The sequence below is a fragment of the Chroicocephalus ridibundus genome, chromosome 24 (genome assembly GCF_963924245.1).
Source record: "Chroicocephalus ridibundus chromosome 24, bChrRid1.1, whole genome shotgun sequence".
Classification (NCBI taxonomy): Eukaryota; Metazoa; Chordata; class Aves; order Charadriiformes; family Laridae; genus Chroicocephalus; species Chroicocephalus ridibundus.
This window is the reverse complement of record NC_086307.1, coordinates 963,007-983,690: the sequence shown is the minus strand read 5'-3', so window position 1 is coordinate 983,690 and position 20,684 is coordinate 963,007. Positions and strand designations below refer to the sequence as shown.

The following is a 20,684-nucleotide window of genomic DNA, read 5'->3' as shown; positions in this document are numbered from 1 at the left end:
AGAAAGGAATAGACATTGATGCCTGGGCAGATGTGGTTGCGATGCGATGACCAGCACTGCTTTCTCTGCAGCAGTTTCTTTGCTTCCTGGGATCTTGCAAAACACCATCGTGCAACATGCCAGTGCAGAACACTGCTCCCAGCCGCTATTAAACCGACCCAGCTTAATTTCCCCTCTATCTCCTTCCCTCAGAGGGCTCATTCCCAGGGAGCCATCACAACTGCCCTCAGCACCAGATGAAGCAAAAAACCTGCCAGGTGACCCCATGACCTGATGCTAATCAGGAACACTGATGTGCCGGCAACCGCAAAGCCACAAACGAGCAGCCCACGATGAGACAGATAATCTCACCTCACCTCGCAAGAGCCATGAGCTCTGTCATCTCCCGTCCATAAATTTTGTTTTAATCCTTAAAATAAACCGCTCACTGAAAAGTCCCAACAAGGATCCGCTGAGTGAGGGACTTGGTATTCAAACGGATCATCAAGGGAAACGTTTTCCCTGGAAAGGGTGCTTTGGTAAGATGGGCATGTCATGTGAAAGCACACTTGTCTTGGCAAAATAGTGAAAGAAAAGGTTAACCCTACTGCAAGGGGCCATCTTTCTTCTGAAGTCCTTAAAATAGAAACTACTACAACATCAGATGCATTTCTTGTTGAAGCAGGTCTGCGACAGATCCAAACTTTCTTTCACTTTACTTGGCAGGGAAATTCCCAGCTTGTCTTCCAACATAGGGCAGAACCAGGCTGTAAAACAGCAGCTTTCCAAAAAAATGGAAATTCTCAATTTTGGCCTGAGAAGACCATCCCCTTTCCTGAGAACACTGCAATGCAGTACACAAAAGAGGCAGAAATGGGTGCTCTCCTGTCCTGATTTTTCACGTGCGAAACTCAGTTAAAGCAGGAAAATGCTTTCAAGAAAGCCACGTCCAACACTGGTGTACACCTCGGTCCAAACAGGTATTTAAGGGCGTGCCAGCTCAGCAGCCAAGAACTCATTAAAAGACAGTTGGTTTTGGTGTCTCCAGTGCCAGCTTTTAAAGGGCTTTCAAGGAGCAGGAGAGCAGCAACCAATGATGGACTTGGGCACTTCTGAGATCCAGCTCCATGTCTAGAGGTTTTGAAGGTCTCCATTGCTGCCAGACCAGACAACCGAACAACCTCAGGACTCATGGACCCCACACCCAAGGGTCTCAGAACCAGGCCTATCGTCCCTAAAACACGCGGAGCAGCAGAAGCTTCCGTGATGCACTTCTGTGGTCAAAGGAAGACAGGGAGCACCTCTGGTCACCACGAGCTTGAGATGTGCCACCAAACTCCTACCCGTAGCCAATTCAGACTCTTTCTTTAAGACTTTAAACACTCCCCTACAAAAAAAAAAAAAAATAATAAAAAAAAAATCACAATTTCTTCCTGCAGATTTTGGCTGGAAACCAGCCAGGGGCTGAACCCAGGCTCCGTGAGCCAAGCACTAGCGCAGCAGCCGTGCTCAGAGCCGTCCTCCCCGAGCCCAGCACCTTTGATTGCTTTCTTCACCATTTAAGGATGAGGAAAGCAGCCGCTCGGGGCCCAGCGAATTACCTGTGAGTGATTTGTTTTTGCTGCAAGTGCCTATGCCCTCACCACACAAACAAGCTCCTGAAAAAAGGAGGGTACAGAGAGAGGAGGGAAAAAAAAAATAAAAAGCCAACAGGTTGATCTGGATTACATCAACGGTTACACCCTCCTCCGTTTAATGAACATAGGAGAACAGGTGCTTGTAATTCATTAGCCAACCCACGAGCTGAGGAGACAGGAATTAAGCCGACCAACCTCCTCAGCGTGCCACTACTCTCCTTCCCTTTGAGGCAGCAGCAGCAAGAAAACTTCATCTCTTTTTTTTCCTCTCCCTTTCCCTCCCTTCCCCTCCCTCGAGCTGCACAGCCACAAGCCGAGCATGACTAACCCTTGCAAAGCCTTCACCAGTGGCTCCCTCTCCTCCTGGGAGGTGTCAGGGAAGATGAGCAGAGGAAAAGCCGCCAGCACATCCCCGGACTGCCTGGGCCGCTGCAGTCCCAGCGAGGTGGCCAGCAATGGCTACAGCTCGCTCAGCCTCCACGGAGATGGTGGATACCGATGCTCCTCTTACCCTTCCTTCTCCATCGACGGGAGACTCCTGGCCCCCGTGCACCTCGATATCGACCCCGACTTCCAAGCCATGCGGCAGCAGGAGAAGGAGGACATCAAGCTGCTCAACAACCAGTTTGTGACCCTAATTGAGAAGGTAAGGTGGGCTACTGAAGACCACGGTGCAGCATGGGGACAAGGATGGTGGTGGGGAAGCAGACACTAACCAGTCTCTCAGGAGACTTATCAAGGCCTTCAGCTAACTGTGGCCAGGCTCTGAATATTAGGCTAATTACCCAATTAGTTATTCCTTCAGTGCTATCTGTTTTAACAAGGGCTAGCATCACCTCTAGGTGAAGCTGGGCCGCATCCGTGGTCAGCAGCACCAGGCAGCCCGTGCATCCCCTCTGCCGCGCCTGTCACCCCATGGGTCCCTGGGGGGGACAAGCGCTCTGCCCTCGGGGACCCTGCCCTGCCTGAGCAGCAACGGCAGGGACACAGAGGCACAGTGCCGGACAGAGCAGGCCTCGGCTCCCGTGGTGGACAAACAGCCACGGGCAGTGACGCTGATTAGGGCAGCAGCTCCGATTCTTCGCCAGCTGCTACAGGGAGCTGGAAACTCACCTCCACAGCAATGCGGTGGGCAAGGGAGACCCCCCACCCACCTCCCTCCTCTGTGGTTTTTATTGTGAGGGGTTGTGTCCTTAGCCAAGAAAGCGTCGCTTTCATCTCTTAAGATCCATGAGAAGGCAGAAGGTTTTCTCAAAGGAAAACAACTCATCTAGCCGAGGCAGGTTTCTGCAAAGCCCCGGTGCTCTGTAAACAGATGGTAATCTCCCAGGAGGATTGCTTCACTGCGCTCTACAATGCAGGCACTCGATGCCAAGCTACTATGGCTTGGGATTTTTTTGTTGTTGTTGTTTCAACTCTACCTCTAAGAGGACCTGAATTTACTCTGGGAAGGAGAAGGGTGGGGGAACCATCTCCCATAGCACCTATCCAAACTGAACAGTTGTGAACCAACCACACCTACGTGTGCAAACGGGAGTGCAGCAGCACCGGGGGCTCACCCCAGCCGGAGGGACACGGCCGCCTTCACGGCTGGGCTTTTCCAAGCACAGATCTCAGCCATGAGAATTTGGAGAACCCCAGGTTTGGAAATCACCCAGGTGGGTTGTGTCGCAGGTGCTGTGGGACTGGTCCTTTGACTAGCCAGACGGAGAGGTCAGGGTTTGCACAGATGTCAGCGCTGCTCAGAAACCAGACCTCAGCAGAAAGGATGGGGGTAGGGGAGATGGGACAAGACCACACAGTGACAACGTGTAGGTGAGCCAGACCTCGGGCACCAGCCTGTTCCGTGCAAACAGCGATGGAAGGAGTAAGCGAGCCTCCAGGTTTCCCAATACACCCAATCTGGTGGCCTGCTGATAAGGGTGCTTTATGGGGCCCAGTTGATGGACAGAAGATACAAACACCCCACCTTAGCTGAGTGGCTTTGACTTCAGTGCTGTCAGCTCATGCATTTAGCTTTGAAGGCTGTAACTTCAAGTGGTACATCAAGTGGCAAACTTCAGCCATCTGCCTCAGGCCCTCATTCCAGAGGAAGGTAATGACACTTCCTTGTCAAAGAGAACTTGTCTTTTTAATCAGGAATTCAGATGGTCTCAAGCCTGAGCGGCTCATTCCTCAGATAATTGACCACACTAGCTTTAGGAGTTGCTGATGATGATTTTCCAGCAGGCTGTTCCAGAACTGCTAGCGTTTATTTTCCATCCAGATATGTCCAGGTGGAAGACAGGGAACAGCCAAGTGATGGAGACCCTGTTTGACGCTCTACCTTTAGCCTCAGCAGCACAGAGTAGAGACCTCTGAGGACAAAGTTTTAGTCGCTTCTGTGTTCAGGCATGATTTTCCAGGAAACGTGGCCACGTCTGGGTGATCCTTCTGCTGCAAAACTCTCGTTAAAAGACTTTGCAAGGAAGAATTTCTGCTACGAGGGATGCTGTATGAGAAGCCAAGATCTAAGCGGTTCAGCCCAGTGCATGGGTATGGTTTGGGAACAGGAAAGAAACAGAAGAGTTAGTGAGGGGAAAAAGAAAAGCAACCAAGGATTAGGAGTGAGGTCAGGAACTGAGACTTGATCTGAGGATCAAAGATGGACTTAGAACAGCAGCCAACGCGTTCAGTCATTTACCGTCCCAGCAGCAAACGGGGAAGCTGCTTAAAATGAGAGGCTGTTCCCTACAGCCTATCCCACAGGTTGATCCCAGCCCCACTGAGGGATGCTCTATCACAATCCCTGAGATGCCTCAGATGGAGGGAGCAAACTGGCTCCTGGTAGCCCCGGAGGCTACTGACTTGTGCCACTTGCAACGTCCCTTTCTGGCTCTGCTGCAGGAGCATCCTCTGGTTCTCAGCCTCACACACGCAGTGTGCCACTCCGGTTTTGTGCCAGGACAAAGCAGCCAGTCAGCAGACTCGACTACTGATGGGATGTCTACGGCCGTGCGTTACGATATCAGGAAGAAAGGATTAGGTCCCTAACGGTGAGACCTGGAAGGTCCCAACGCTTGCACTCCTGCTGAAAACCGAGTGAGCATCTGAGTGGTTTTGCTTTGCTTGGCTGCGCTCTGTTGCTGCCTTTCTCTGCTCAGACAGAGCTCTTTCCCCAAAAGATGCAGTCTCTCACCATGTGCATCTGTGCAGCGCTCAGCAGCCCGGAGCTCTCTCTGCTCAACGCACTGATGCTGACTGGGGCCACAGAAAACTAAAGAAAAAGTCAAAGCTGAAGGGCAAGCAGAAGGTCAAGGCCTGATGGCACCTGCACCCCACTGCTCACGCCACCCAGGGCACGGTATCAGCGCTGAGTCACCTTGGTGACAGAGCGGAGGACGCTGTTGGAGGCAACTCGCAAATCACCAGCCAAAACGTGACTGAAGGAGTCTGGTTTTGTTCACAATGCAATAAGAGAGAGAGGAGGTAGCAATTAGATAATTAATTGAAGTTAGCCGAGAGCTTTGAAGATGAAAACTGTTAAACACTGAGCATTACTGTTAAGATTGTGAATATTAGGAAAGAAGAGTGCCAGATTCATCAGACAGTGGGTGGATGAAAATGCAGCGTATCCTCTCGAGCAGACAGGCACAAACACACATAGACCTCACGTGGAGTCTGTAATTATTTTGCTTATTCTCTAGAGTTCCCATAGGCCTTGTCTATGTTGCTTTGCAATACAAACCAGGACTCTGATTCATTCCCTAAACTTCACCATGGTGTAATCCTACAGATTTGAGAGGAGTTACCTTTGTTTGTGCCACTCCAAGGTAGTAACTCAGACTCCCATTCACCCTGGACATACGCGCGTGGCCTGTGCTGGACTTTCAGCCTCTGCTTCAATACGTTCGGAGGCAAAGAGGACCAGCATTGAATAGTTCTTGTTTTTCAGTGACTTGACAAGAGATGCTCATTCATTTTGATGTGAACACATTCTATCAAGAAATTAATAAGTAGGCAATGTGGGAAGCCTCTAAAAGTCACTATAACCCTCCATCCTCAGGCCTGATCTTTAAGGGATTTCTCATTCTCACCTGGAACCCGGAGATCTCTGCTGATTCCAGCAGCTTCTCACTACTCTGACGGTCTCCAGGTCAATGTCTCCTGCCCTGCCAGGAGCAGCCAGCTTTGCTTGTAGCTCTCAGTGTTACTAATGTCTCCGAAACATCTTCTGCAGGTTCAGTGCTTGGAGCAACAGAACAAGGTCCTGACGACAAGGTGGAACTTCCTGAAGGATCAAGACAATTCCCACTCCGAGTCAGACATCAAGGCCATCTACGATCAGTACATGAGCAAAATGAATCAAGAGATGAAGGCGCTCAACTACGAGCAGGAAAATCTTGAGCTGGAGCTGACAAAGGTCCTGAGCACCATGGATGACTTCCGAAGCAAGTAGGTGTCTAGCCTGCCTGGATATTACAAGGGGGGATGTGTTTCAAAGGTGTCGGTTCAGCTGTGCACACGAATAGCCTGGGATTGACTTAACACGGGCAGCCTCTTATTCCCAGGAAGAAATTCCTACTTTGGTGCGCGCAGAACCGTGTATTTGAGAAGTTAGCATCTTAGCCTCCTCCTGATTAACTAGAGATGAAAGGAAATCCATAGAAAGCAAAATACCACAGAGTGCAGGGCATCCGCGCAATGCTCCGGCCAGAGGAGAGCTCTAGGGAACAGTATTATCGGGAATGACAGCCACTGAAATGGAGAAATATTTATTCTCCGCACCATTATCACGAGCCAGAACTTTCTCCCCAAACCACTTTGCTCATACCAAGCAGCCTGGGTCCATAAACACCCCTTTCCTTTCCCTCTTCACCCCACAGCATTTAATGCGAAATTCTGCTTTGACCAAAAAGTCAGACTTTTGCCCAGAAAATGTCTTGACAGAAAATACTGAGGCAGCTGCAAGTTTAAGGGAGGACCAGCTGCCACGTGCTTATCGCTGCTTTTGCCAAGAGCTCTGAGATCTTCAGATAAGAGCAGTTGAGATGTGCCATAGCTCATCCAAGAAGACAATGCTTTTCTTATTATCGGGGTCATTTGCATACCACAGGTGAATCCACAATTAGATACTTTCCCCTACAGTTACACCCATCTGCCTACACGAGATCTCTGGAGTCTTCCATGCTGATTTGCAGCAGAGAGTCACGTATGGGCACTGTCAAAACAGACCAGGGGTGCCAAGGGACTGAGAGACAGCACTGGAGGGACAGCCCAGACCTGTTCCTGATGTACGAACCGACGCATAAATAACAATGGTGTCCCCTCCAGAGAACGTAGCCCAGAGATCCTGAAGCTCTTTGCAGACTTCGGTTAAACCAGACAATGTATCTGCAAATCAGGGGAAGGACCGATACCTCCACTTCACAGACACTAACGGACACGCAGCAGTTCGATGTCTTGCTCAAGCTCACAGAGCAAGCTGGTGGCAGAGCAGGAACAGGAGCTAGGAGTTTGGTTCTTGACCTTATGCTGAAATCATTACGCTTGGCATCCTTCAAGAAGTGAAGGACTGACACCCAGGTGCCTAGAAATCCCTAAATTCTTTGTGGTGGGTGTCTGTTTTTTGGATATTGGATGGTTTTGGATGTTTGTTTATTTGGATGTTGGTTTTGCTACAAGGCTTGGGCTCACTGATGCTTGCTTTGCTGCCAGGTAGCAACCCTGGGCTCGGATCAAAGCCATGGTATGGATTGTGCCTTTTACTCCCTGCCCTAAAAAGATTAAGATCTTCATCCCTCTCTGGAGCACTTGATCTTCCTTGCAGCAATATCTTTCTGAGGAAATATCTGCTCCGTGGCCGTTCTCGGTTATTCCCTGAGTGTCAGGAAAACCCAGACAGGAAAAGGGTTGTGCTGGTGGAGAATGTCAGATCAGTCACCCATATCTGCTCTCACAGTTCGTACTCATATTTGTACTCAGTAATTGCCTCATTAATTGCCTACACCTGGCAGTTCTCTTTTTTTTTTCCCCAGCCTGATTTCTGAATGATCGAAGTGCTCACACAAACAGGCTCTGTGTTTCCCCCTACCTTTTGATTTTCTTGGACAGTTACTACCTAGTTGGATAACAGGATAGACATGACAGGGACGCTACAGCCCTCAAAATTAAAAAAAGAGACTGACTAGAGGGACAGGAGGCACCTACACCCAGCACGCACAGAGCATAAGGACGCAGCGTGTGCCCACGGGCAGTATTAGGCAGTGGAGAATCCACAGTGAGCACCAGCTTACGACCAGCCCGACTATGGGTCTTGAGAAGAGTTCCTGCTTTGTGGGACTAGACAGCCATGGGAAAGCGGCCTTCAGAAATGACACTGCTCCCAGACCACTGCGCCTTCATTTGCGGAGCCGTCCTCTCCCACTTTCTCCCGTTTGCAAGCTGCAAGGCACAAGCCCTGCCAGGGGTGACCTACGCAGCGAACAGGCAAAACCCACCCTGTCATTGGGTGCTGTTAACACCCAAAGCCAGAGCAGGTGCATTTCTGTGACAGTGACAATCCACCTTGCTGTTCCCAGCAGTTAGTGATTCATGGGGAGAGAACTGCTGCTTCTGCTGAGCCTTCTCCAGGCAGCAATCCAACCCCATCCTAACCCACGCTGGCTCTGTCGAGTCCTGCACACCGCCTTCGAGAAGGCGGCCTCAGCACAGCTGGTTTTTTGGAGCAAATGGTCTGCCTAAACCATGCAAATTTTGGAGGCTTCCAACTCCTCTGGAGGTTTCTTTTCCCAAGGGAATTTTTTGGGGGGAGGAAAAGCTAATAACTTCACTGGCAAATTGAACTGGTTATGCTCTCATCCAAGCTGCGGCATTCCAGACGAAACACGCCATGCGCACGGTGACCACCCAGGCAGGCTGCTGCCCTACAGATCACTTCAGCTGGGAAACCCGCCTCTCGGTGCCCCTCTGCAAGGCCCTAATTCACCTGTTTTCTCTATCCAGGGACTGCTCTCCGAAAACCATTGCACTTGCACCTCCTTCTCAAACTAGATTGCCACTGCCCAGCAATTCCAAACAGAGAGAATGGAGAGGGGACAGGGAAGCAGGCTGGAGGCTGGCACAGGATCTCAAACTCTTCTTCTTTAGGAAGTCAAGCTAAAAATCAAATACCAAAACATACCTGAATAAGGATGACTGCCCAGAGGTGCACATCTGCACAGGTGTTTGCTTCAGCTCTCCACAGAGACAATTTGCACATGCAAAGACCCATTTGAATGGGAAGGCAGGGAATTTTTGCATGTGCTGACCTACTCTGGTGTGGCGCTGGGGAGATGCTGAAGGAAAATATTCTCCTTTAGAGGATCCATTTCTGAGATCCAAGGATTGCGTTAGCCAAATCTTGCCCCCTGAAGACTAGACAGTCAACACCCCTCTACCCTCAGCCTCTGCAGTTGGTTTTCAGTTGCTTCCCACCCCATTTCCTTGCTCCACAAGAGGAAAGGTGACTTAATTCCATGCCACCAGGCTCAAGTCCATCCCACCACTAGATCTTCACCCTAAAGTAATCTTGGAAGGCAGATCAAGAGAGGAACGTAGCCTGCCTGAGATTTGGTTCACCTCTGATTTTACTTCAGTGCCTATGGAAGGAGCCCAAGGCGACCAGACACCTGTCTCAAGTGTGTCTTAAGTGCATGAATCGAGATGGGATGGATTTACTCCTTAACGCACGACTGCTTGAGGATTATCTCTAAGGAGATAAATGCTGTAATGTGTTTGTGGAATGCTCCATCCCCATGTGAGTCATCTCCCAGCCACCAGGTCCCTCCGGAGCCGTGTGGTGAGCACGTTTGGCTGGCTCGGCTTGCTCTCTTTCAGTCAGGAGCGTTGTTTGTTCAATATGCAAGATTATGTCAGCGCCCGGCAATGTGTGAAGCTGCTTCGGCAGGCTGGGACAGACTGGGATTGGGCTGAGATGCAGTGAGGATGAAGGAAGAGTGGCAGGCTGTAATTAAGCTCAGTACATAGTTCCTGGCAGCATGGCTAACATTCCAGCTAAAGAGCAGAGAAACCAGACAGGTAAATCTCGTTAGCCATGCCACCTGGCCTTATAAGAGCAGGCAAGGAGAGGGCGAGTTTAACACCATGGGGGTACTCAAGAACCTTAGAAGCCCCTAACTGTGACTGTCAGATCCCCTCCCTGCCCTCACAGTTCCCTCTGCCGAGGAAGCAACAGCTCCAGGGAGCTGGTTTTGATATTTCAGGTCAGCCCCTGAGCATGACTTACCCCCTTGCCCTGCAACGTGATCCTCTGTGCTGCATTCCCAATTCCTTCTCCTCTTTCCACTCCTAGGCACAGCTCTGCTTTCTCCTAAAGGTTTGTACAACAGCGGGGAGGGCTCTCGAGAGTAACCAAACCACCAACCAACAGAGTATGGCTGTCATGCCCGATTTTATCATCATCACTATTAGGACATGCCATTTTACTTCATTCCCAAAGGTCTCAGCCTTCCCTGTATCAATTTGGTGACATCTGTAAGTAGCACTGAAAGGTTTCATTCACAGCCTGGAAGCGCCTCTGTGCACATTAGGATAAGAGGGGCCCGAGGTATCGCAGAAGAGCAGGGAAGCCACGACCTCCCTGAGAGCGCAGCCTGCTCTGCTCGCAGCAGGAGAGCCAACGCTCCCAAAGCGTGTCCAGCAGCACCCCGGGAGATCCCAAACGCCCATCACGTAACACTCCCGCGTGGCAAACGAACCAGCTGCTGCTGGTCACACACCAGCACCAAAAGAGACCCTGTGGCTTCCTGCTCAAATACCTGCTTTTAGCAGCCTCAGAACTAGCCGCATGCTCATCCCAGGAGCCAGCAAGGGCTGGTGTATTCCCTAAGCTACCCCCTCGCGTTTGCTGCAGGCAAAGAAATGCATTTGCCCCTGGACTCAGTCTTTGCTATCCTGGTCCTGCCTTATCAAACCTGTTTCTAAAGGCCTGCGGGGCTGGTTCCTCTGCTGGACACGTAGCCATTAGGACTCCACCCGATCCCATCTGCTTTTCGTTACCTTCTGCTCTGCGGGGGCACTGTTCTCCCCAAATTACTTTGCCAGGTCCTGTGGTACTTGACAAACTGCACTAGAACACCATCACGCTATGACATGGGTCCAGGAGTCTTGGACAAGACTCCCAGGCTCTGGAAATTAAATGCCAAGGATACCTGAAAGAAACAGAAGAGGAAGGCTTAGGGTGAAAGTTTAGGAGTCTTTGGGCATGTGGGTTTCACAGAGAATAACTCACCACACCCCACTTCTCCAAGCCTACTCTCTTTCTGTGGCAAATGGGAGGTAACATGAGGTTGCTTAGCCCTCAAATTAAATCAGAATTAAAGCTACCTCCTCTCTGCTCTGGGGCTCTTCAGACTTAAAGTGCTCATGGTGTTACTACAAAGCAGCTGGCATGTGGCAGCTTGTTATCCTCTCTCTTGTCCAAGATGCCCACACCTGAGAGATATCTCTCCTTGCTGCCTAAGGTACGCCAAGGAGGTAGGACACCATAGTAAAAGCAGAAAGCTTTGATATCAACACTTTTAGGGCCAGCAAGACAACCTTAAGTATCCAGAGTCTTTCACCATGTGCAATTTCTTACTGCTTTTTTCACTCTCCTTAGATACGAGGACGAAATTCGCCTCTGTAGTGGCATGGAATACACCTTCACGGAGCTCAAAAAGGTAAAGGCAAGAGAAGCTTTTCATCTGGACGGGCTCTACACCAGCTCTGGGCAGTCACAAGAGTCACACATCTTGCCCTTCTCTTGCTGGAGAGGCAAGATGGTCCAGGCTCAGCCAAGAGCTAGCTCTGGCCAGAGTCCTTGCACCACAGATGTTTGTGGGGTAATAAGGTCTTGAGAAAGACAGCAGAGTGGAGACCACGGTCACCATTTCTACAGGAAAAGTACAAGTGAATCTGGGCCAGCTGTGGGTCCAGAAGAGCCCTGCAGCTCTCGGTGGAGGCGCCTGGGGGTCAGACCGTGCCTGCACCCACCCCCACTGCAGTGGCACTGGCCAGCCCTGCCTGGTGGGGTCCGCACCCCAGGACCCCCCGAGGCAACACCCCTGCTCCCTGGCCTGTTTCCTCTCAGAATGACATCATGGGTTGGGAAAGGCTGCAAATTGATAAATGTGTTTGCTTTTGTTTCCTGTAGCCACACCCTGTTTAAACATCCTGCCCCAGAAGTAGCTGCATTTGAGTATCAGCTGAAAGAGGAGGCTTTATGCACAGCCCTTACATCAAAAAAAATTAAATAATCCAAGGTGCAGGAATGCAGGGTGTTATTAGACAGAGGAAACGTTCTCCGCAAACGATCATTATGGCTAATTGCATGTTTTCCCCAACAGTCATCAGCCAGTAAGGGCAGTTCTGGTGACTTTTGTGGATGGCATCAGAGTTTTCAATAACCCGTGCTTTTTGTGGTGAACAAAAGATGAGTGGGTATGGATCAGCTCTGCCCGTTTCCTTCTCCACCCTACCTCGTTTGAGACTTCCACCAAAGCACTCACACAAAAAAGAACTGCAGAGGAAAAAGGTCCACAAAGGAGCCTCTCTACTTGTTTCACGAGTACTTGCCAATAAATAGCAAGCAGGGCGCTGGCTGGGGGAGAGGTGGCAGTGGGAGAAAACTTCTTGCTACAAACTCAGAGACAAACTGTTGATTAACACACTTTCCCTCTCCTGTAGGATTTAGATGTGAGCTCCTTGCACAGAACTGAGCTGGAGGTAAAACTCAACGGGCTCCGAGAGCTGATGGAGTTGAAGAAAACCATTTACGAGCAGGTAAAAATGCAATCGGGAGAGCAGCCCTGGCACACATACAAGCTGCCGTGGAAAAAAAAAAAAAAAAAAAAAAGTGGGATTTTGGTGGACAGTTCCACTACAGAGAGGGCATTGTTCTGGTTTTACACCAAAATGAGAGCTTGTCCAGGGGAGTCGCATGGTGTTACAGACAACTATTAGAGGGCTGAAGGCAGGGTCTCATGAGCTAATCCCCTTCCCTTAACTAAACCAGCTCCATTTTAAATTTGATCGGGATGTTTCGCCTGCCCCACAGCTACTGCAGGGAGGCTGCCCCAGAGGTCTCCCCTCAGGAACCCCCATCTCACTCCCGACCTGCCTGAGCTTGGGCTCAGCTCCAAGCCTTTGCCTTGAGACCCCAGGTCAGGCACGAGCTGAACACTATGCTGCTCAGATTCAGAGGAATGGCTCACAACAAAACAGGACAAGCCCTGGTGAACCCGGGTGAGGTGCTAGGCGCTTTTTAGCACAATCCACCATAGTCCATTTCCACTTAAACAATAAGTGCGCAGTCAGGAATGACTTCACCGGGGGCAGGAAGGATACAGAGTCTGGAGCCCTTCAGAGAAACCCGAAGGCTGCAGGGTGCCCGTATCCACTCAAACAGTGGGAAGCGATTGCAGCCACTTACTCAGAGCCTGTAAAATGTTACCAAGCAAGCTCGACAGTGTTTTGGGAATACTAATGATTTGTCTAAATTCCACCAATACAAACAATTAAAATGCTTGACAGAGGAATGTTATCACCCCTTATGGGGAAACTGAGGCACAGAGAGACAGAAGGACCTGCACAATATCAGTACTACGTTAGAATATCTACCCTGCCTGCAACTAACCGTGAAGCCTTACTTTCTCTAAAATTATAAAATTATTCCTGGTGCAAAGCAATCCACAGGGGTAGCTGGAAATCAGATACAACTGTGAGGATCTCCTTCTCGAGCTGATCTCCTCCAGGTCCCACCTGGCTGTCCTGGCAGAAGGCTGCATTTTTTTTTAACCTGTGCTTCATGCAAAGAAATTCCCCCCTGCCTCTCTCTCTGCCCTCTCCTCTCAATAGCTTGTTTTCAGGTTAGTCATTTTCTCGCCTGTACCTGTTGATTTGACTGACATCAATGTCTAGGCATACATATCCAGTGGAAGGGCAAATTTTGCTTGACAGCTTTGCTCACAGCATGTTGGTATGAATCTGAAGAAAATCCCAGCCTCAATCCTCATTAATAAACCACCAGGTTTTCTCCCCCCCACTCCTTACAGAGGATGCTCAAGTATTTGCAATAAACGAGCATTTTCTCAGATAGCTAAGAACCTGCTCAAAGATTAACAGAGAGGTTCAAGGATTAAACACCAGTGGGAAAAACTACTCTGATAATCCTGCTCTTTGGAAGAGTGGTGGGGTATTTTTCTGTTACTCATGAATCACCATGTCAGGGTGCCCTTTGTTTCTCCAGTCAGGGGAAGGCAAACAAGGTACACAAATGCTTCTCCAAAGAGATTAGAGCCCTCAGCACAAAAGGGAAGAACAAAAACATCAGGATGAAAGGTAAGCGATGGGGAGAGATGTATGCTGCTCCCTTTTAACAGTGGTGTAAATCAGACGCAACTGCAGAGGCGCCTACAAGAGCGACAGCCCTGCAGGAGCGGGCTGAGGCTGGGGGGGAGCTGCCAAGCGAACACGCACACCATCTGCTCAACATCAAGTCGCGTCTTGCCTGGATACAAACCACTCAGGAGTGCAGTTTACAGCCATGGATTAAGGGTCCTTTTTAGGTTCACCGAGGGGAGCCTGCATTCATCATTGTTTGTCTCCTTTTCTAAAGCTGTGACCGAGTCACTTATCAAGCGAAAATACCCCAGTCAGTGATACCGCAGCTTGTGCGTGCATGTTCCTGCTCCCCCCACGCTGGCTTGAGTCTCCCCAGCGTAAGAGAGCAGCTCTGGGGAGTGGAACAGGTCTGCTAGCGATGCACGTGTTCAGAGAAGGGTCCTGTTTCTTCCCTCTTTTAGCCGACACAAAGCAGACTACAAGAACAGAAGCGGCAGCCACAGCCTCTCTAGATACTGAAGGAGAGCTGGGCAAGGACACCTTTTGAGCACCACCAGCCTGCAGAACATTTCACGCTGCCCTATTTCTGTTCTATCGTTGCTATTCAGGAACTCGAGGAGCTGCTGACAGAAATTAAGGACATTTCTGTTGTACTGGGAATTGACAACGCATGCAAACTCGATCTGAGCAGAATTGTGGAAGAAGTGAGGGCCCAGTACGAAGCCCTGGCTCTTCGGAGCTGGGAGGAGGCTGAAGCACTCACCAGGAGAAAGGTATTTGTCTCTTTATCTGATTTACACTGGGGAGAGGCAGGGGAAGAAGCGGAAGAGAGAGATCAGTCTAGAAACTACAGGAATCAGCAAGATGTGAAGGCACAGACTACACCTAGGAATGGAGGGAGGGATGGGGTGCTAACCCAGATCAACTCCTCCTCACTCAGGTCTGTAAATTAGGAGTTTCGTTGCTCTAGGCTCTCCACACCATCAGTGGAGAAAGGCAAAGACATCTCCCAGTGGCAGCTTGGCCACCTAAAAATGCAAATGACCTTCCACTGGTGCTCCTCCAAAAAGAGCAGGAAAGAATGTGACTAACCCCAAGAGACGGTGTGCTCTACACCTGGCACAGCTTCAGCCAGAAGAGCGTATAAAAGTGAGCTCTAAATCCTTCCACACCCCCACTGTTTTTCCCCAGTTAGGTGCTTCCCCTCAAGGGCAGCGGGAATCCTCGCAGATTCCTTTGCCACAGCAGAGGAGGCACGCAGATAACCCACTCTTCCACCTCCCCTGCAGCTGAATGAAGGAAACACCCAGTCAGGCACCTACGGGGGTCACCTCCTTGACAGCCGACGGGAGATTGCAGACCTGAACATACAGATCCAGAAGTTGAGGTCCTGCATCGTGTCCCAGAAGAGCCAGGTGTGTCCTGGGATGGGTGACAAAACTCTGACACACAGGTCTCAAACTACCACACAGCTAACGCCTCCACCACCCTTTTCCCTTTGCAACCCCAGTGCCTGTACTTAGAGGAGCATATCAAAGAAGCAGGAGAGCATGGCGAGATGGCCCTCAAGGATGCCAAAGCCAAACTAGTCAAGCTAGAAGAAGCTCTCCAGAAGAGCAAGGAGGATATGGCTCACCTGGTGAAAGAGTATCAGGAGCTGATGAACATCAAGCTGGCTCTGGATGTGGAAATCCTCACTTACAGGAAGCTGATGGAAGGGGAGGAGAGCAGGTAAACTGGGCTTCTTTGTGCCTGAAGAGGGGAAGGGATCATAGAACGGTTTGGGTCAGAAGGGACATTAAAGATCGTCTAGTTCCCCAACCCCAACTCTCTCAGCCTGTCCCCACAGCAGAGGGGCTCCAGCCTGCCCAGCATCTCTGGGGCCTCCTCTGGCCCCGCTCCAACACCTCCGTGTCCTCCTGCTGTTGGTGCCCCAGCGCTGGAGGCAGCACTGCAGGGGGGTCTCACAGAGCAGAGCAGAGGGGCAGAATCCCCCCCTCCCCCTGCTGGCCACGCTGCTGGGGATTCAGCCCAGGATGAGGTTGGTTTCTGGGCTGTGAGCGCACATTGCTGGTTCATGTTGAGCTTCTTATCCACCAACACCCTCAAGTCCTTTTCCTCAGGGCTGCTCTCCATCCGTTCTCCACCCAGCCTTGATTTGTGCTTGGGATTGCCCTGACCCACATGCAGTACCTTGCGCTTGGCCTTGTTGAACTTCATGATGAAACTGAACTTCATTGGGATCCACCCAAACACCTAGGGGAACAAAGAGACACCCCAAGCTTTGAGGCTGGTATTGAAGGTTTGATAAAGAACAAATCCCAGCAGCCCCCATACAGTTCGGCCCTGCTTCTTCCTCTGAAGTCTTCCTTAGACTGCCCAGACTGGAGCATTCCAGCACTTCTCTAGGTAATGCTTTGCCCACGTGCTGTTGATTGAGCCTTCATGACCCAGCCATGCACTTGGCTCTACCCACGTAACCCAGCTTAGATGGGCCGAACTCCAGCCCTCTATCTGTCCGGCACAGCAGAGATTAATATGCACCCTCACTCCCTGTCCTTCCATTCACAGCATGGAGCAACCAATACCCACAGTCATCAGCACCGTCCACTCCAAGCCAAAGCACCGTAAGTGGTTTTATTCATACAGTTTGGCGAAGCAGAGTGTGAATGAAATGTTTCTAACCTCCTCCCTTTCATTCCCCCTCTCCACCCCAGCAGTTTCTGCCAGCACCTTGAGAAACTCTAAGCTGTTTGCAAGAGGAACAGGCAGCACCAATGGTGAGATGAAGCTAAATGGTGGCAGCACAAAAATGCTGCCCTCTAGAAGCCACAGTGACACCTCAGCGACGCCTGAAGCAGATGCCTTCAGCAGCGGTGCCCGGCCAAAGCTCGGTTCCCTGCCCACCGAAGAATACTTGGAGAAACAGAGCCCCACAGCATAAACACAAAGCCTGTTGGCATCTGTAGCCAAATGAGGCCAAAGCACTTTCTCCTGAACTCAAGCCAATGTCCGAGGGACAAAGGATGAGGACCCACTCCAGGCTGTCTCTTTCAAGTTTGTCTTTACAACATCCCAGTCATCTCCGTTACCAGTTACGAGCAGAATCCAACCCGGGATTTAGAGACTCTCCCATTCAGATACCCACACCGACATCTTCCTCTCTAGCTCTGTTTCCCCAGAGGATTTGCATTCACAACCTTTGAGATCTACCTGTAGGAAACCTGGCAGGAGGGGCAAGTGTTATTGCACAAGGTTTTAACACAGCAGCCAGAAACCATCAGCCCAGCCATTTTACCAGTATTACAAAACCATTCGCCCCGCTCCGTCCCTGCTCTGTGCGTGTCTGTGAGGTGGCCGCTGTCGTGGCTTTCAAAGGAAGCTTCATTGAGCTTCCCAACCAAGCTGGTGGGGAGCTGCAGGTAAACAACCCGAGCCAGGTGGATTTGCATACCTGGTGACAAACATGCTGGCTGTACTGGGGGATCCTTGGCCACTTCAGAGTTTTTAACTGATTTTACTGCCTTTTGGGTGGCCCCTCATTCCTTCCCATGCGACTAAAGCTAAAACTCCCTAAAACTTTTATTTTCAGAGTCATCTCTCTAGCAGAGAGCATCTCCGCCTGTCTCACCTAAAGGCACTACAGACACACACCCCCGCCCCGCATGGTTCTAGGCCCTAGAAATGGGATAAGCCCAACGAGCAGGACTTGTCTTTGTATTTATTGAACTTACATTGCAGCTTTTACCTTGCCTGGCCGACACCAGCCACGTCACACCGCAGCTACTAGAGCTAACTCTGTAGATGCCACGTCCCCCTGCGAGGAAGGTGGGGGGAAATGTTCTGGCCTCAGCTCAGGCATTACCATGGCCCCCTTGCACAATCAACAGAGACAGTGCCCTGCAGTATTTTCCTTTACGAGGCCAGGCTCTGGCCTCAGCCACTGCCACACAGCCCTACTCGAGTTCCCAGATTTGGAGTTCCCAGGAGGAGTTGTTCAGAGTCTCTTTGCATATTTCCACTGAGCGCATTGCAGTATTTCCACGTTTCTGTAGGATAGACAACTACCATAGCGTCTGTGTACCCAGAACACTTGCTCTCCAGGGTTATGGCTGATATAATAAAGTATTGAGTGTCACATGGAAAGCACCGGGTTGTTTTGTTGTTTTTTTTTTTTTTCCTCTTCCAAATTTCTTACCACAGCCCACCTGAAATAGCAATTCCTTCCCCAGTTGCCAGCAGGTCTCAGCTGAGGGCTCTGGCTAAACTCTGGCAGCCAAATGAAGCCGAAAACTGCTTCCCAGGTAACTTGTTTGGTCCATGTCTCCAGGGAAAAGTAAGCAGGGCTGGAGGAGCAGACACAGAGCCAGCAGCCAAGACTTTGGGGAGCTCACCGCTGTTCTGCCACCAGCCTTCCATGGGGCTTTGAATCACAGAGCAGCTCAAGCATGTTTCCGGAGATGAAGAGTTATCGCACTGGCCACCACGCTCCCACCCCTGTATTCATCTACACAGAGCTCCTCCTTGCTAAATTCCCCCTGCAAAGGAGAATGTCTGCACCTGGGACCCAGATCCATCCTGGGGAACCACGCTTCCCTGCAGCCCCTCTGAAGAGTGCCCCTTCCAGAGCCCAGGGGTTTTCTCGGTGCTCCTTGCTCAAAACCACCCTCCTGTAAGGGACTTAACCTGGGAGATCCAAAGCAGACAAGGCTCCCAGAGGTGCTAGAGGACCTGAGATGGCAAGCATCTCTGCTCTGCTGTTTGCTGCCCACCTGAGAGAAACACTGCACTTCCAGGGTCAGCTCAAGGGGTACATGGGCAGAGGAGGGGAAGACAGTCCAGGCCAGCAGAAAGAGCCCCCAGGTGTTAATCTGGTCTCTCAAACTGGCAGGGATGGGAAAGGTGGGAGCTATGAGTGAGCTACCAGTGGTACAGGCTGTTCCCAGCCCAGGAGACGGCACTTTAGCACAGAGCTTCCCCTGGAGGCAGGACCCAGCAGAACCCTTCAATGAAAGCCCTTCCAGCTGGAGGAACAATGCTGGGTTTGTGCGAGGCTGTGTGACATCCAAGGAGCGAGAGGCCCAGAAGATGAATGAGTGCTCTGAGCAGCCCACGTTCTTGTAAGGCAGGGAGGGGCTGAGGCTCCAAGCGAGGAGGGGAGGGAGAAACACAGAGCCAGTGTTGCCCAGAATGAAACCTGAATGGACAGGGAGGGCTTGGGAGCCCGGCACATTCCATCTGGGGGAACTACAGGAAAGGGTGGTCAGAGATGTGTGTTCACGGCCGGGCTGGAAAGGGCAGGGGCTCAATAGCAGCCCAGTCCTGTAAGAAGAGTCTGTAGCTGCTTTCCCCCCCTGCCATATGTTTTTTGGGGATTTTTTTTATTATTTTTTTTCTGCTGCTTTGAAGGAAGCATAAGAGAGAAAAAAAGAAGGCTGCACAGGAGCCTTCACCACCCAGGGGACTAGGAGAGAGCCCTGAGGCCAGAGCAGGGGACTAAGAAGCTGGACTCTGTGTTCAGTTCACTGTTCTAGGACCCAGGAGAAAAGGGCCTGATGAGCGTTTCACTGCCTCAGTCACTTCACTGCCCCGTACCTCAGTTTCCCCATGGACAATTGGAAAGTGTCTATCAAGCCACATCATAGCAGGGCAACGAGTTTATGCAGCAGAGTAATTCCTGCACTCCACTGATGGGAGCTGAGCTATACCTGAGCTAGTCACATTGCTTCAGGACACCCATATCTGCCTGTGCACCCGTCCCTCCCCCTCCACCATACTACCCCTTAAACACTGACTTCATCTGAAGAACCAGCCCCTTCCTCAGGGCTAATTTCTGTAGCTATTCTTATATCAGAGACACAACCAGCCCTAAACCCACCTGGTAAATTCACTGGGGAAGTTCTGCATCTTTTTTCTTTGTCCAGCGTAGGGCATCACACCCCTGGCCCCCTTGAGAAACAGCAGGCAGTACCACCAACTCGGGATCTCAGACTCCCCTTTGCGGTGCTGGGAGACAGTCCTACAAGGGCAAGGATGCTGAGCAGCACAGTAACCAACACGGCAGCCAACAGATCTAGCTGCTGCTAAGGGTATCTGTGGAATAAAAGCAATCTCATCCATGTTATCTGTCGAGCTACATCTGTGCAATCCAAAGCTCAGGCATCTCCAGGTAAAGCCGTATCAGTTTCAACTGCAGAAGGCTTCCCAAAGATGATCTCAAACCCTGTCTGGAGCCAAAGATTAGAGCATCTGCCCAAGTGTGGGGAAAGGAGACATCAGATGTCCAGGACATGGCCCAGTTGTGAGACAGAGCCCAGGGGCGAAACCCAGGGCCAGATAAATCCGTGTGCTGAAAGCAGGGGGCAGAGCTGGTTTTGGTGGGGCAGACTCTGGCAGGGAAGATCACCGGGGAAATATTCATGTCTGCACAACAGCAACTGGGCTGGAGTCCAGAAGACAAGCCAAAGCAGACAGAGGGAAGCAGCAGGGCTCCTCTGCTGCCTTCCAAGCAGGGAGAGCCTGAGCCTCAGACCACATCTAAGGGCACTGCATACCTGGGCTGCTGCCTCCCAGGGTGGGGAGCACCCAAGTGTGAGCTCCAGGCTCCCTCTCCTGGGCAGGTGACACCATTGCAAATGCCTCCAAAGAGGAGGCACAGAGGCCTCTAAGCGCTGGATCCTACAAACTGCCACATCCCAAACAACG

General features: G+C 50.9%; 2 protein-coding genes across 4 annotated transcripts in view; one reads left to right on the top strand and one right to left on the bottom strand.

The window, feature by feature from the left end:
• Positions 1 to 20,684, bottom strand: part of LOC134526902 (keratin, type II cytoskeletal cochleal) — a 59,986-nt gene that overhangs the window by 23,826 nt on the left and 15,476 nt on the right. The window contains exon 1 of one of the 2 annotated variants that reach the window (XM_063359220.1): positions 15,616 to 15,735. The exons of the other annotated variant lie outside the window; for it this stretch is intronic. The gene's annotated coding sequence lies outside the window, so the exon portion shown is untranslated. Of the gene's footprint in view, positions 1 to 15,615; positions 15,736 to 20,684 lie in introns of those variants that run through there. 2 annotated transcript variants of the gene reach the window in all.
• KRT80 (keratin 80) lies at positions 1,860 to 18,086 on the top strand. 2 transcript variants are annotated; one of them, XM_063359225.1, is made up of 9 exons: positions 1,860 to 2,262; positions 5,836 to 6,050; positions 11,257 to 11,317; positions 12,324 to 12,419; positions 14,588 to 14,752; positions 15,269 to 15,394; positions 15,490 to 15,710; positions 16,551 to 16,606; positions 16,700 to 18,086. In XM_063359225.1, the coding sequence occupies exons 1-9, from the start codon at positions 1,936 to 1,938 to the stop codon at positions 16,921 to 16,923; spliced, it is 1,491 nt and encodes a 496-aa protein (XP_063215295.1). In that variant the 5' UTR covers positions 1,860 to 1,935; the 3' UTR covers positions 16,924 to 18,086. The 2 variants fall into 2 exon arrangements, with proteins under 2 accessions (XP_063215295.1, XP_063215294.1); XM_063359224.1 differs by having other exon boundaries at positions 16,697 to 18,086.

What these genes read in the sequence shown, in the direction of transcription:
- KRT80 (XM_063359224.1), top strand. Translation starts at nt 1,936, where the DNA reads ATGACTAACCCTTGCAAAGCCTTCACCAGTGGCTCCCTCTCCTCCTGG. An exon ending in CCTTCACGGAGCTCAAAAAG is followed by an intron (nt 11,318 to 12,323) that starts GTAAAGGCAAGA and finishes CCTCTCCTGTAG; the next exon opens with GATTTAGATGTGAGCTCCTT. An exon ending in TCGTGTCCCAGAAGAGCCAG is followed by an intron (nt 15,395 to 15,489) that starts GTGTGTCCTGGG and finishes TTGCAACCCCAG; the next exon opens with TGCCTGTACTTAGAGGAGCA.